This window comes from Lichenostomus cassidix, chromosome 5, assembly GCF_008360975.1.
Source record: "Lichenostomus cassidix isolate B80296 chromosome 5, HeHo_3.0, whole genome shotgun sequence".
Taxonomy (NCBI): domain Eukaryota; kingdom Metazoa; phylum Chordata; class Aves; order Passeriformes; family Meliphagidae; genus Lichenostomus; species Lichenostomus cassidix.
Window position 1 is genome coordinate 27371891 of NC_139486.1, and position 16685 is coordinate 27388575.

General features: G+C 35.6%; 1 protein-coding gene across 2 annotated transcripts in view; it reads left to right on the forward strand.

Annotated features, from left to right (window-relative positions):
• The window catches only part of PRKD1 (protein kinase D1), a 120377-nt gene that overhangs the window by 69340 nt on the left and 34352 nt on the right, over positions 1-16685 (forward strand). Inside the window, exons 3-5 of one of the 2 annotated variants that reach the window (XM_085061974.1) lie at positions 8198-8329; positions 9034-9194; positions 11977-12000. In XM_085061974.1, coding sequence (XP_084918100.1) covers positions 8198-8329; positions 9034-9194; positions 11977-12000 — 317 coding nt within the window. The remainder of the gene's footprint in view (positions 1-8197; positions 8330-9033; positions 9195-11976; positions 12001-16685) is intronic. The other variant, XM_085061975.1, reaches the window with a different exon arrangement.

The window sequence follows — 16685 nt, forward strand, 5'->3', positions numbered from 1 at the left end:
GATGAGAACAGGGTAGATGCTCAAATGGATAAATAACTGTTTATGACTTAGGAAACAAAGGCTAGAAGTGCATGCACTTTTCACGGTGGAGGCAGGTTACCAGCAAGGTACTTAAGTCTGTGCTGATAAATACAATCATGAATGATCTGGAAAGCATTACTAATAAAGTGTCAGTGTCAGGTGAACAAAAAAACCGAAAATGACTTGTAATTAATGATCACACATGTGATCACTGCCCTTGTGTCATCTACTTTTGTCACCTTCTCTGCTTCAGAAAATACTGATGTTGCTTTAAGAACTCCTCTTTCAAAGACAGGATTCCAGGCTTAGCAGATTTTTGTCTGATCCAGTAATTCTTATGCTTTTGTATTCCTATCACATGATTTCACTGAAAAGAGACATATTTCATGTCACACCAGTTTAACAGGCCTCACCTCAGTGAATTGTACAGACAGCTTTCCAAGAAAGGTAGAATTGAAGCTGATTAGCTACCTTAATTGAAGTTAATGCATTAAAAAATGCCTATCAGCTTCTAAAGGGGACCAAATTAAATCTTTAAGTTATTTGCGTATTATATTTATTTTAAAGCCTCTGGAGTTAAAAAAAGCCCTTATTCTCCTTGAAATATCTTATTCCTAGTTCAGTGAGGCAATTTTTTAGCTTTTGTTATTAATTTTTACTCAGTTTTCTTAATATGATACATATCACATTTACCCTTTTAAAAATTATTTCAGATACTATCATTTTGAGTGAGTTTAACACAATCCACTTAGTAACTCAATATGTAATTCAAGTATTATACTTCAGCAGTCCCCATATCAACTGATCCTTTCTCAAAAGATTTGAGGTGATGAATGAAACTTGGAGTCTGTGGTATGTTGTCCATATTTTAATGGCTGTTTGTGTGCTCATTTAGACTTAAAATGCAATGCTATAATCTGATTTGCATTCAGAATCTGTAAGAAAGGCATGTAGTTAAAAAGTCATGGATGGAAAAAGTGTATGATAATAAAAAATATATTTTCATCAAAGGATATATCAACTCTGTTTACTGTTTTGCAAATTTATTTACTATATAATCTTTCTTTACATCTATGGTGTGTGAAACTTTGGTATAGCTATAAATTATTTCACAGGATGTATCTTTAATAGCACTTAAGCTTTTCTTAAAGATATAGTGCCAAAGTTCAAATTTTTTATTGTGTACCTCCTCACTAAAAGTCTTCAAGCATACACCCTCAATATATGTGCATTTATTTATTTATATTTAATATATGTAGCTGAAGTTCTAATATTTACTTTCTGCACCCCAATGGATTGTCCTGTGCAGAAATAAGGGCGTGTTTATCTCACTATGGAGACCACAGCTATAGGTTCACTTGAAGTTGTATATTAGGAAAAGAAATTCAACTCTTTATGAAGTTTTTTTTTTTTAATGTTTGAGTAAGAAAATGTCAACTTTTTTCCTGCTTTTCACAGTTCTTCATATTCTGTCAGTTGTTTTTGCTACGAAAACAGATTTTAATAATAAAACTGCCACCATTTGAAGAATTCTCTTTTCCTCACCAGACCATTCCCTTTCATCTAATAATTACCTCCTCAGTTCATTCTCACTTGCTGCAAATTGTTGGGCAGCAAATCTTGCTTCAGCTAATTTGATTCATCATACAGGGTTTTGTTTGATAGATTTAACAGTTTCTTTGACCAGTAAATGCTTAATGAAACATTTGTATCACTATGTTAGTTAAATGATAGTAGTGAGTCTTACAGAGAGAGTAGCTATAAATGATTCAGCACATCAAAAAATAAAGGGTAACACACTTGGAATAATTCACCCATCAGACAACTTATCTCCACAGTTAACAGTGTGTTCTATGCTCCTCAGATGTATGCCAGGGAAAAAAAAATCTACTGTTTGGAGAATCTCTCTGCTTTTTCAGTCTTTCTGAAGTTATGGTCTCAATAACTCAGTGTTTTAGTAGGCTTCAAATTAAATATGGCTTATGTAAAAAAGATCTTTCAATATCACTGTTGTACTCATTGAATTTACTTCCATTGGCTGCTTCTGGCTTTGATTTTGAAAGAGCAAATAGCAATACGCAGTCTCATGGTAATTTCCAATAAATGATGTTTGCAACCCTTTGTGGTAAGATACATATCTTCTTTTAGGAAGTGCTTGAGGTTTGCAGCTAAAAGAGGTCTGAGCACAAACAAGCAAACCTCCTTCCCTTGGGGAATATAACAATTTCAAGTGTCAACTAAGGAGGAAGAAACTCAGGAACTGGCTCAGGTTGTAGTCTGCTGGTTTTTATATCTCGATGGTAGTGTGACTCAAGCCTGTCATTCCAGCTGAAATTTGGCTCACTCTGGCTTTTAAAGTGACCCCAAGAATGTTTCTGTTAACGTAGTTAAGATATGACTTGTTGCCAAAAAGAAGTTTGTAGAGCTTTCCTGCTTCTTAGGACATGAAGACTCCTATTACTGTAGTTTGGTAGTGCAGGTTATTCTGCAGCAGTTATGTTTGTTTCCTGGTTTGGTGGTTTTTTTTTGTTTTTTTTTTTTATTTTTGCTTCCTCCTCTCCTTGAGTCCAGTAAGCTCTTACTCATTTCCTCTCCAAACAAAATAATGCCAGTCTTTTAATATCTCTATGTAAGTCTCTTCCATGCCTCCAGTGGTTTTCCTCATCTGTCACAGCTGTTCACAGCAACTGAACACAGAGCATCATGTGAGGAATATTAGTATCACCATTTCCTAGTGTTAATTTCTAGTTATTTATGTGCATAGATGAAATACTGGGTAAAAATGTTGTGAGTGGAATTCTTCTGTTGTCTTTAGGGAGCAACTAAATGTTGTGCTTGTATAATTTTGACCTTCAGATCTCCCTGGCCAGGCAATGGAGATGTTTCCGTGATGAGTCATTATTGAACTTTTTGTAAACAATTTTAAAAAATCAACCACGATTCTGAGCAATAGTTAATTTGTTTCTTCCAGATTATGTCATCTTGTGCATTTCTTCAGCCTTTTTAATTTCCCTTCTCCCTTTTCTAGTGTTATCCTAGAAAGATTCAAGTGGAGCTGAGAAAATGGAATGGTTGTATAGTCATGCTTCTGTTCCATATCTCTGATGGTCTCATCAAAGATCTGAAACCTGAAGAAAGAGCATTATTAATCAGACAGACACTAAAGCATATTCCAGAAATGTCATGTATTTCCAGAATAAGTTGTTTGATCACCTTTCAGAGGCTTCAGGTGAGGCTGTCTGGCATGTAGTTCCCTTGGGTCCTCTTTCTCACCCTTCTTGAAGGTAGAAATAACATTTGCTTTCCTTCAGAATTCGGTCATTTCTCCCAATCACCATGATCATTCAAAGATTATTGAGAGTGGTCTCACAAGGACAGCAGCCAGCTCCCTCAGTACTTCTGGGTGCATCCCATCAGGGCCTGTGGACATCCAATAATACTATGCAAAAACGCCCCAAAAATCCACCTGTGTTTATTCTGTAATGGTATACATTTATGAATTCTTAGGGTAATTCTAAAAGATATCTATACTTTTGCAGATAGTTATCATTGTAGTTTGTTGAAGATAATTTAGCGTATGCAGAGGTTCCTTTGTTCCTTACTGAATTCAATGTACGACTGTACTTTTAATTCCATTATACTTTTAGCCAGTAGCATTTATTTACCATGTAATAAAAAAATCTTAACCTTTTATGAAAGAAACTTGTGGGAATTAAGTAAGTTTTACAAGTGCTACTAATTCTTTTTGTGCACCTCTTATTTTTGAGGGTTTTTTTAAGAATCCTTGGAAAAGAACTGTGAAGAACTTAGAAAAAACGTCATAGGAAATAAAGATGTAAAGCACTCATAGCATTTAGTTTAAGATACTAATTTAGATCAGTCAGGGGATAGAAAAGGAGCATGAGACTTTATTTTTCATTTGGAGTTGCTTCGTGCTGCCAGTAGTCAGAATCAATTTTGAACCATGCATCAATAGCTCCAGTAAACCTGCGGAGTATTTAATTTTTTTTCCTATGGTAAATTGATACCTCTGCAGTGTTTTATGGTTAACAGGGCCTGAAGCTGTGAACTAAGGTATTGTTGTTTTTACCACTTGGGTGAAAAACGGGTCAAGTCATAATGAAAGAATTGTGTGATGGGATTTCGAATGAACTTAAACCTACTGAGCTGTATAGTTTGTAGGTTTGAAACTGTGGAGTCATTCACAAATGAATAGAAGAATAGAAGTGCATCAAAACTGAACTTTAAAAATTTAGAAGGTACAGATGAATCAAGCATGTTGACTCATAAATGTTAATCTTTTATTAACACTCTCCTTAAAATTCTGAGCTAGCCCTGGACAAATGATTGCAAATGGTTTATTGTATCCTTCAGTTCATTATTAAATCTCACGTCACTGATGAGACTGTGTAAACAATAGCCTGTAGTGAATCTGGATAGTGGGATTTAAGGAGGAAGGAGATGAGAGCCTTACTTGGATGCCTCTCATGCTGACTCATTTGCTCCCTTCCCAGCATTATGTTTTCCAGCTTCCCACTGCCCCTCTGAGTAAGGAGACAGCTGCTGGCCACGGAAGGCTGGACACAAAGTCTTGTTTGTTTGTGCTGTGCCACCATTTGCAGCTACCAACCTTGAGTATCATTGATCAAAATGCATAGAAGGTTCTCTGGCCTCCATCTCTCTGATCTCTGGGATCTTCTCCGATTTCCAGAATCTTACCTCTGTGCAGGATGTTCACCCTCACCTTTCCAGCCTGCCTTCTTTCTGAGATGACTGTTTATTTTTGGGGACATTTCTTTTCCCCCTCCTTGGCTTTCTGGACATCCAAGCTCATGTTTCCAAACTAAATAGTCCAGGTGCAGAAGCACAACATGTGATCAGCCTTGTAGCAGGGGATTCAATTTCCTGTATCTCTGTCACTGGAGGATTGAGGACATGCAGCTTTTGATTAGTCTGGATATTGTAAAAAAATTGCAACTAGCCTGTACCAGTTGCAGTTAAGCAAGTAGCAGGCCTCTGCTCAAGAGTTCCAAATTCAATCTGGAAAACGTATCTCTCCTTCTAAAGAAATAATAGGTAAAGAAAACAAAATGAAATTTATTATATTCGAAGGATTTTCCTGCGTGCAAAATATAGAATGCTAAAATACTCACATACATATCCAGAAAGCTTATTAGATCCAAATTTTTCCTATCCAAGTTTCCCTACTGCAGAGCAGAACAAATAAAGAAACAGAATGATTATAAGTGTGTACATGTATAGATATTAGGCAGTGGTTATTTCTAGTCAGTGTTGAGGTTCTGATAATTCTGGTTTTAATTCAGATTTTAGGATGGAAATGAGAGATGGAGTCTTTGGCGTGTATGAAGTGCCAGAACTCTGCTAAAATGAAAACTTAAATGAAACTCTGGAAACTCAAACTGTATTTGATTGCCAGGATTGGAACATTGAAAAGAATAAAATAGTTTCCTTTCTCTTAGTCTAATTGAGCTGTATACACAGTCATTAATTGTTATGGTTTAATCAGGGCTTGAAGTTTAGTAGTGTATGGTTGTAAGTTGTATTTATTTTTTAAGTGATGGATGCCAGCACTTCTTGTAAGTAAGGACTCAAGTTTTGAACCCCTAAGGGAATTCAACAGGATACATTACTCTTAAATACATTCCTAATGGGAGAAGGCAGCAGAATGCCTGCTTTTCATAGCTGCAAGGTATTGCTTGTCTTGTGGTTGATGGCTGCTTCTGCCATGAGAGGCGTGAATGCAAGATGACAGTGCCCATTATGTGAAGCTCTGTTACTCATAATAGCAGGATCTCACTTCTGCTCACAGTTCAAAGCCCTTTTGGACTTGGAACACAAAATGTTGAACACTTGCCTCTTTCTGAAAGCAAGACCTTGCCTCTCTGATTTGCAATGTCTTCTTGTTCTCATTTCCAGCTGTGCTGACTGATAGATCTGCTCCTGAGCCCAGAACAAGGAGTACTAGCCATTAAGAGCCAAGTCATTAATAGACCTGATGAAATAGTCTTGTCAAAACTGTTGTACTTTCAATGGCTGTGTTTTGGTGATCTGGGAAAGCTTCAATAGATGATGACAAGGTAGCCTGAGAGTTAACAGTGTAATGGTGTCGTATTCAGAACATAATATTGCAGACTTTTCTCCAGAATAATTAAGTTTTTCAGGATGTGCTTATAGCCATATTTGGATATTTTTGAGCTTTTTTACTGCACAGTTTTACATATAGCAAGGAAATTGCCTTCACCCCATCAGTGCTCTCTCAAAGCAAAAGTGTAGCCTGATTACAGAAGTTTTGTTACCAAGAAAGGCCTTAATTTAATTTGGAAAAAATACACATATTTTTCTCTTGATCAGCAGGGCTTTTCTTTTCTTTTTTTCAGTGAATAACACAGGAATGTTCTGAAAGTTAAAGCTTTGAATGTTAGGGGCTGTATGAAAGGCTTCCTAGACATGTAATTTTAAAAAGTTATGACTGACTAGATGGTAGGAAGAAGTTTAGAAGAAGGACCAAATTCATAAATCACTGCTACTGAAATGGCATGCTCTGAAAATTTAAGCCCTGCTACTTCTAGGCACAGAGTCAACTATGCTACACAGGTAGCAGAACAAAAAATACTAATTACACATGTTTATACAGATTGAAGATTTGTGTAACTTGCTAGTTAACCTACTTCCAGATCAAGCCCTTATGACACACTAGTTTCAGTGAATAGTGATTTGAATTAACATCATTTCATGAGAAGAGGAAACAGAATGCTGTCTCTACACTATACAGCTTGATGAGAAGACATAAATCTGAAGCCTGGAAAATCAGTGTTTTTCCCTTGGAAATTAAAACCCAAAACACTTCCATGCTTTTCAACAGAGTGGAGCATTGGCAAACCAGTTTCAAAGGAAGGAGAAAGAATGATATTTTGTATTGTTTATGTTGCTTTATTCTGAAGTACTTGCCAAATTTGAATCTTACTTAAAATTAAATGCATTTTTCCTCCCTGCCTTTTGAATTTTTATCATGTCTGTATAAAATGACATGGCTTTTTTCATATATCATTATATAAAATGATATTATAAGTTTCTTATAATTTAACCAGGAGGGTTGAAATGTAGAATAAGAATGGTATTTGTCACTGCTTGATATCTTTTTATGAGAATGCCTAGAACTTGCCTCAGTTACCATTTCAACCAACAGGTTGGTTTTCATCATCTTCTAGTTTGTTAGGTTCAGTTTCTTGCTGACTGCCTGTATGGGTGGCACCTAAGAATATCTGTCTGTGGAGTAAATAATTTTTGGGGTAATTTGTTGGGATGCTGATCTGCAGACCCTTGTATTCCAGCACCAAAATCCCATACAAAGGTAGGATATAACAATCCTCTGCTATTCCCTGAAACTGTTTTGGGCCTTTCTGTGCTTTGTGTTTGGTTTCTGGAGCTTCTAAGCATAACTTTCAGGACCTTTCATTTCAGGTGGACCTTTTGTTACTGTTTCTTGCTCAATGATAGTCTCAGAAATACAGTTCAGGTCACAGTAGGTGAACATTTTGGCCAGTCAGCCTCATCCCTTCTGAGTACATACTTTGTGTTATGGCAGCTGTGGCAGATACAGGAGGGTGCTTTCACTGTGAAAACTACAGCCTAACCTGCTGCAGAACTACTTAAATCCAGCTCTAATCCAGTACAGACAATTTACTTTTCTATCTGGGAAAAAAGTCACAATGTTAATTTAGTGATCAATTAAACCGTTCTTTACTGGATGTGTTCAGTTTATTTTATGTACATATACCTTCAGGTGTAGTGAGTCAAGCCTGTAAAAGAGTATTTTGAAAAATTTCTGACATTCTGTTGAACTCTGACAAGTTGGTAATTGTTGATATGCAATCATACTCCTGTGTTTAATTGGGAAAATACTGTCAGAGACATCATTGCTCCAGGTTTGTAAATGCAGCTTTATCTATTTTCCAGTGGTCATTGTAGTATGAGGCTATATCATCAATCTTTTAATCTTCAAAACATTGTACAGTGAACAATACCAAATTCAAGGTTCAGCGTCATAGTGATCAGAAGGGGTTTTGCTTTGTTCGGTGATGAAGTATCACAGAAGTGAAAAATATTAATTATGTTACTAATTCTGTTAATTTTTTGTATGATCTTGCTGTTATAGCTTCTGCTACATTTGAAGACTTTCAAATCCGGCCCCATGCTCTGTTTGTTCATTCATATCGAGCTCCAGCCTTTTGTGACCATTGTGGAGAGATGCTGTGGGGGCTGGTGCGTCAGGGACTCAAATGTGAAGGTAAGCTGCAGAGAGATGCAGTTTTGCAGTCTCAAAAAGAGACTTTTCCATTCTACTTCTGTGTGTTGTGTCTAATGCTGCTTTTAAATCAGTTAGAGAAGGTAAGAACTATCAAAGTAATTAACTGATTAAAGAACTGATCTTTTTGACTGCTCCGAGGCCTCTTAGACATGCCTCTGTAACCTTTAGTGTAAAACAATTTGATCAATATGTATTTTTAACAAAAGGCTGGGTATCTTACTCTTCCCTTATGATTCTTAATGAGCCTGTGTCTCATTCTGTATCACAGTAATTGAGATTATTTAACTGAAGCTACTGTCAATCCATATAAGGTTGTAATAGCTAAATTTTCTCATTTTGCCACACCTCTTTGACTCCTGGTAGACTGAATCCAACAGAATATACCATTTTCAGTGAAAGACTTCCTTACCTCCCAAGTGCTGGTCATAGAAATTTCCTGCACTTTGAGACTATAGATTTTGAAAAATCAAAGAAAAGACACTGGTTGTAGATATGTCTATTTGGAGCTGATAACATTATCTCTCTAAAAATTTTGTAGAATATAAGAGCAGAGTAGAGGCAAAAAGTTTAATCAAAAATGAGGCCAGTGTTTTTGAATTTATGTTGTTTTTGAAAAAATCCAAAATTATTTGCTTTTTTGAGTAATAAACCATAATCATATGGTTTAAAATTTCTCTTTTCAGGATGTGGTCTAAACTACCATAAGAGATGTGCTTTTAAAATTCCTAACAACTGCAGTGGTGTACGGAAAAGACGCCTGTCAAATGTGTCCCTAACAGGACTCAGCACCGTCCGTACAGTTTCTGCAGAGCCTTCACCCAGCGTGACGGATGAAGCCCTTCTGGTATGGGATTTCCTAGCTGTAGAGGCCATGGGAGGAGCTAAGAAACAATGACATTTAGTGCTATAGAATCTGGTTTTGCCTGTTGCAGACTACAGAGGAGGGTGGTATGTAAATTATAAAGTAAGGGAAGGCATCTTGACATAACAGGGAGGTCACCAGCTTAAGGTATGTGGGTTTAAGGTATGTGCCACTTCTGATACTCCCAGCAGTCTCCTCCTTTTTCAAGAATTAGGTTATTTTTAAGATCTAAAACTGCCACCCACTATAATATAATTAGTTGGATCTTGGAGAATCCCAGTCTCTGGAACTAGAAGTTTAATTTCTTCTGTATTGGACCATTATTTCCTTTGGCTTGTTAAATAGGAAAGGTTTGCCTCATTAGAACACCATGACCCAGACACCACAGTATTAAACTGAGTATCTGTCACAGTCAAGGCTGTAGTTAATTATTTGGAGCCTGCGTATTGAGCATATTTCTGAGTGTTCAGAAGAAAGTAGGAGAAATCTCCATTAGATCCTTAAATGGCTCTTTGTAGTGAATATATGTATAAGTGTGCATATACATATGTGCAGATGTATATATAGATGTACAGGATACACAAAAACATGTAAATACGTGGTATACTTGTATATGCATTAATATGTTCATTTTTCAAAATGAAAGCAACTCTTCTGAGAATAAAATGTTGATTGCAGTAAATGACAATGATACCTATTTTTTCCTTTTGAAGTGTTTGTTCTTTTTAGCATTCATGGTCATAATATACTTGAATAGTTAAGATTTTACACAGTGTGTAAATGAATCCACTCCTAAGTGAAAGTTTTGAAAACCTTAAGGTTTAAAAGAGAGGAAAGAATTTTATAAGTACACACAACAATTATCATGTTTTCCTCTCAATTAGAATATTAAACTTATTAAACTTGACATACTAAAAGGACACTATTGCAAATTATGTAGACCTGGTGTTAGATGCAGTACCATCGACGAACCATAATTATGTACTTATGCTACTGATTATCATTAGTCTAAAGCTACTTGGAAATTAAGGTTAACATTATGAATCTGTATTTTTAATTGAAAAGCTGCATAAATGAGTAAGGTGCTTAAGTTCTGCAGACTACAGCAACAAATGTTTACAGATTAATCATAATTCTCAGCGGGTTGTTTCAGAAATTACTTAGGCCAAGAGAGAAAATTTTGAGGAAGGCTGGCCATAATTCTGATTTTTTTTTTTAATTTATTTTTTTTAAATTTCAGTTTAAAAAAAATTGTATGAGTGAGCATCCTGGTATACCCTCTATAAATATTTACTGCATTGTACAGTTAAAATGTAGCAAAAAATTTTCAATTTGAAAACAATTTAAATTCTATGACTGTGTTGCTTACATACATTCTTATATGAAATACCTGTTCTGCAAAGCTATGTGTTTCAAAATGGTTAAAAGTATTAAAATTGCCAGTGAAGAAATGCAGTAAGTGTCATCCATACAGCAGGCTATACTTGTCTAAGAGCTGGTAAACCTTGTTGTCCCTGTGTTGGATGAGTCAGGACATCACACATGTGCACACACATGCATGCACACAGAAAATATATTTACAATAGTTAAAGCCATGGGCATTAGCCTAGAGAAGTCAAATAGTTTTCTTACTTCATGAAATCGTGGTATCATTTACCAGATTTTCACAAATGCTCTCACATAAGGCTTCTATATGTCTTTTGTTCTGTTTAGTTGGTTTTTTTTCCATTGAATGCATTTCCATTCCCGCCCCCACCCCACCTTTTTTAAGTGGCATAAGCTTTGTCAGTTTCTATGTACCAGATCTGTCCTTTGGACTCAATTCCTCTGCAGTGCTTCTGAGATAAGTTTTATGACAGTTTATATGGTGATGCCACTCAAACCATGCACTTTGGAATGGCTTTCATTTTTCTACAGTCTGTGTGAATATACTGTAAAACATCATCCTCATTCATAAAAGTGTATCATTCATTACTAATATTGATGTGTCACTTGAATCACTGCTAACAAAATATAAGTTCTGTTTGGGAGCACTGAATTCAATCAGATATCTATCAGTTCTTTAAATAGGACTAAAATAAATACATTTTTACCCCCTATTACCATATAGAGTCAGAGCAGTTGAGAGAGAATAATTCCTGAAGATCTTTGATAGATGTAATTATCAAACTGAGTTGGTTCCTTTTCTTTTGTTGATGCTGTGTGGACCTAAAAGGAGACACAGCACATAAGCCTGCTTTCTGGAAAAAAGACACTTATAAAGTGAATAAGTTATGCCCTGTCTTATGAAATTGTGTCATTTCAAAATCTTTGGGACAGGATAATGTGGAATCATGCAAAATGTACCTGTACTTTAATTATTCTTACATAGGCAACCACCATGCACAGAAACGGTTTCAGTTTGGGTGTAAATGTTTTCATTAGACAATAAAGCATTTAATTGAGCTGAAAATTGAATGGGAACTATATTTGAGTACAGCTTTAAAAATCTACCTCCAAAGAATAAAATCTCTTTTTGATTTTTAGCTTAGAAGTGTAAAACTCATCAACAGAAATGCTAGAAAAAAATAGAACTAAAAGGATACAATGCAACCCAGATTTTTACATTACAGCTCAAATGCAATTCTTCTGCATTTATTCTATTACAAAGAATGAGAGTATAATATCCTACATTCATGCTTGCTTCTAAAATAACGTTATTTTCTGTCTTTTTCCCCCCCTTATTTCTTTGTTCTGTTTTTTCTTCTTTCCAACTTCCTGTCAGTCTCCTGTCAGCCCTGGCTATGAGGTATGTACTAAATTTACTCCCTACCATGCTATCAGCATCATCCTTTTTCATGATTATCAGTATGAATATGAAGACATGCAGCAATTAAGTCAGATTTGTAAAGTCCAGATTCCAGACTAAGGGTTGTTATTCCTATACTAAATAGTAAAATTAGTGAACATTAAAGTATATCAATACAAAAGTGACTTTTTAATCGCTTAGGTGTGATAGAGGTCATTAGTTAGACAGAAGCCCTATTTTATACTGATAGTAATGTATGGGGAAAAATTTAACTTCACTTTCTGGACTTGAGAATTTGCTGGAGTAATGTAGAAAAAAATATTTTGTCTTTAACATTTACAAACCTCACATTCAAGTGCTCACCAGCAATAAACTTCTAATACCATGCTACTATTGTGGTAGCTCTTTCTTTCAGACTATGGTTAAACTAAAAAAACCCAAAACAGTCTAGGATTCTGTGTTTCTGTGGAAATAGCCATGAACAGTGTAAAATAAGTTACAGCTATATATAAAAAGAGCATCAAGTCTAAATGAGAAAACAATATTATTTTTTAAAAGTGGATGATTCATGTCAAAGGTTTTTCTCTTTGACTTTCAGTACAGATTTTCCAAAGAAGTTTTGTTGGTGTTTAAGCTTTCAAAAGCTTTTGAAACTAAGAAATATTGGCATCTGTCCCTTGCAGCATGTATTTGGGACGCAGCCAGAGAAGAACAGGCTTTGCAAATGTTCTCCATTTTAGAAATACTACGTAGTTAGTCTGAGGAATATTTTGTTATGCTAAAATGAAGATTTCCATGGCCAAACATCTCTCTCTTTGAAAGAAATATCTTTATTTCCTATAATCATAGAATGGTTTTGGTTGGAAGGGACCTTAAAGATTATCTGGTTCCACCTCCCTGCCATGGTCAGGGTCATCTTCCCCTAGACCAGTTGCTCAAAGCCCCACTGAACACTTCCGGGGATGAGGTTTGTATTTCTTCCTAAAACACGTGCATTCCTATGGTGTGCCCCGGCATTCCAACTCACAGAATATCCATAAAGTAACACAAACAGGCATATATAAAGCACAATTTTTGTAATATCTAAGATAATTTTATTCTAAGTATGGTACTGTCTGAAAAATGATGAATCCACCAATCTGGAGCATTGTGGATTACCCTAAAGTAGCAATAATTAAAGGTAGTCGTGAAAGAAAAGGGTATATGGAGGAAAAACAAAATTTTATTTCTCTAGTGAAAAGAAAATGTGTTAGCTATCTATGTTTTTGCTTCAAAATACATTTATATGACACACTAGAATTTTATTTCTATTTTTAATATGTTTCCATTATTTTGGTTTTATTTGTTTTCTAGAAGCAATGAATGTTGATTTAGTAAGGTCATTTAATAGACATATTTGAAGTGATTTCTCAGGAAAAGCCTAGCTGAGCTTTGCTAGTTTAAAATAGGAATGATGAGTGTCATGGGGCATAGGTAAGTGGAATGTTACATACTGTCTTTACTTTTTGATGAAGAATCAGGAATTAGTTATTTTTTGCTAAATACTTTAAAATATAAAATGTAAATAGTTTTAGTTAAAAAGACTATTTATATATTGCTGATAGAATACAAAGCACCAGGTGTTGCTTGCCTGTGTAGATTTGTTATAAGCAGAGCTGGCTTGAGGCTTTTTAGCTATATATAGAAGAGTGATTCTGCAGAACTAGGACAGTAGACTCTGGGAAGGAATTGTCTTGAGTCGTAGGTGGCCATTTTCTCTTTCTTCCCTCACACCCAACAATTAATACAGATGCCCTTTTGTCTTACCCCAATGAAACAAGGAGTCCTTGTTTCCAGTGACTCAGAAATACCCACTCTAAGAAGCCTTTGTTTTCCACACTCCTACAGAAGATACATCTCCTTTTTCTCCCTTCAGTCCCTATAGAGTCTTGTATGCCTCCCCAGCTCACTGAACTGGAAAAAAGGTCCCTTGAGGGAAGGATTAAAGAAGAGCTGGGGTGCTGCAGCTGAGAGCATCTTGGTGCCTTAAACCACTTGTAATTAGAAGTCCTTTTCTAATGGCTGAAGTAGAGTTCATTAGACGGAAGATCCTCAGAGGCAAAATTAATATTTTCTTTTGAAGGCACTTGAGTTAACTGTGAATTAATACTGTTCAGTTATGTTTTATTCTTGTCAAGTTATCTTGATACACACTGCACATTCCTCTCTTGTAATGGGAACTTACTTCCAGTGTTCTCATATGTTTAATAAAAACCCCTATGCTGTTTTACGTAGTGCTCCTGGAATTTGCTCCAAAATATAGAGTTTATTTAAAAATAGTAGAAGGTGAAATAGAGGCTTTGAGTAATTAAACCAATCTAAGTAGTGTTCACATTGATTTAATGCCAGATCCACCGGGTGAATATAGGGTCATGCGCTAAACAGAACTGAGAACTCAGAGAATCTGGCCTTGAAAGTTGAATATTTAAATAGGAACTTAAGTTAATTACACAATCTTTTATGTATTTTTTAGTCTACTTGCTTTTTTACGATAATTAAAAATAGTAAAACATACTAAAGGTCAAAATCAAAAAGTATTTCCAATGTTTCCTCTTATTTCTTAGAAGTGTTGCATTGATATTGATTGATATATCAGTGTCTATGATATTCAAAGTTCAGTTGTGCCCTGAATTAAATCATTTTAGGACACAGAAGAAAAATTTGGACCAGCTTACGTTACACACTGCTGTGCCATAACATAATAGTAGTTCTAGTACTATTTGCCACGTACTAAATGTTGTAGAACTGAATTTGTGGTAATGCAAACTACATTGGTAGTTTTCTGACCTAGTTTGCCCCAATATGATTGTGTCAGAGGTTCATTACAACTAGATAAGATACAAAAGATGATCAAGCCAATAATTTCAAGTTATAAGGTGTATAGTTAGGAAACCATGAAATATTGCATCAGTTGTGCACCTAATATTTTCTAAATATCTAGGAAGATAGAAGAGAAAATGGTAAAGAACTTAAGATGTACATGTTGTGAAATTTCATATGTGCTATGTCTGCTGATGTTTTTGAATTCAATTGTTAGTGATCCCAGAGGTTTTATGGGCATTTCACTCTTCAACTTGGAAGAGGAGAAAGGTTCAGGCTGGTTTTGTTATCATTTAATTGCCACTTGTTCTTAAATCACCTATTTTGTTGGCTGCTTATGACCCTACATATAAATCACCGTGGCTTAAACTGGGAATTCCTAGATGCTCTGTGGCTGTAACAGGAGGAACTCTTTACGAGTGTGTGGTACATCTAAGGAAACTTAGTAGCCAAGTTCTTGTAGTTTCTAAGTGCTAGCAAAAGTACTGCCCCCAAACTTAATTCAAGCCTCACCCAGTAGGTTTGTCTAGATCTCTTCTGCCCAGTGCCAAAACCTTCCTAACCAGTAACTGTGGTTAAGCCTAAAGAGCTGCTGGTTATCCCTGATTTGGTAAGGATGGTATGTAGGCAGTGTCAGGTGGGACATGATTATACAGATACTGGAGGGGAAAAAAAAGGCAATATTTGTATATGACAGTCTGACAGTCTTTGCACAATTCTGATTCATCCTATCTGAAGGGCTTTGTATTGAATTATAATTTGGCTATGATACCTTTGTGTCATCATGTTTGTTTTCTCCCCCCCCCCCCATATATTAGCTTTATTCAGCAGGCATAATGAAGCTGCCAAATCTGACTTCTGATGCAGCCATTCTAATACTGGAAGGTACTTCCATGAAAATAACTTACTAATTACTGTACTTAAAATTGTGAAATACATGATACAAGATCAAACTAAACCTAATATTTTTGAAGGAGCTTGTGTCTGTAAGATGGTGGAAAAAGAAGCTTTGTGCTATGTAAGTCCTACTATGCCTGCTGGTACTAGCAAATCCTTTGTGTAGAGAGGGCTTTTGTTTTGGGAATTCCCTGGTTCTGAGAAGTCAGCATAGTCCCACAATGCCTGCTGAAACCCAGTAATCTTCTCTTGCTACTTTCCAAAATAAGGCAGGTTACAGACAGAGCATTCAAACCACTGTCTGTCTGAGTAGAAGAACGGCATACATAATAATTTCCATCTGCGGGTAGTTTAATATTAACAGCTTGTACTGAAGTCAGTTCTTTGATATGTTTACACATGTGAAAGTGAAATGTTTTTCAGACCATAGCTATCTAACTGTGGTGCTTATAGGATTAAATCATACACTTGACATAAAGAGAAGAGTGCAAGAAGCCTTGAAAGACAACACAGTTGATTGCAGTATAAGTGTGGTATTTCAGTATATTTAACTGAAGATTTGTTTCTTTGAATTCACTTAATTACAGTCACATAGTTTAATTTGTAAAAGAAAGTCAACATTTGCATTGCATTAAAAACAGAGTTCCTGTGGTTACATAGATATCTAGCAACTCGGTTGACAGTAGCTTCCTGTGAAGAAATTGTGTATGAACATATTAAGGTGTTATCTTCTGCCTTTAGTATAGGAAGGAAATGCATGTTTCAACAAGTCTGCTTCCACACTAAAAATGAAACTTCATGAAGTTAACTCCTGTTTGCTTTTTTAAAATGCACATCACTTTTCTCTTTTGTCTGAGTATATAGAAAACCCTAGCTCATAATTGTTTATTATTTTGTTAAGGCAAACATTTCAAAATTGTAGGGAATAC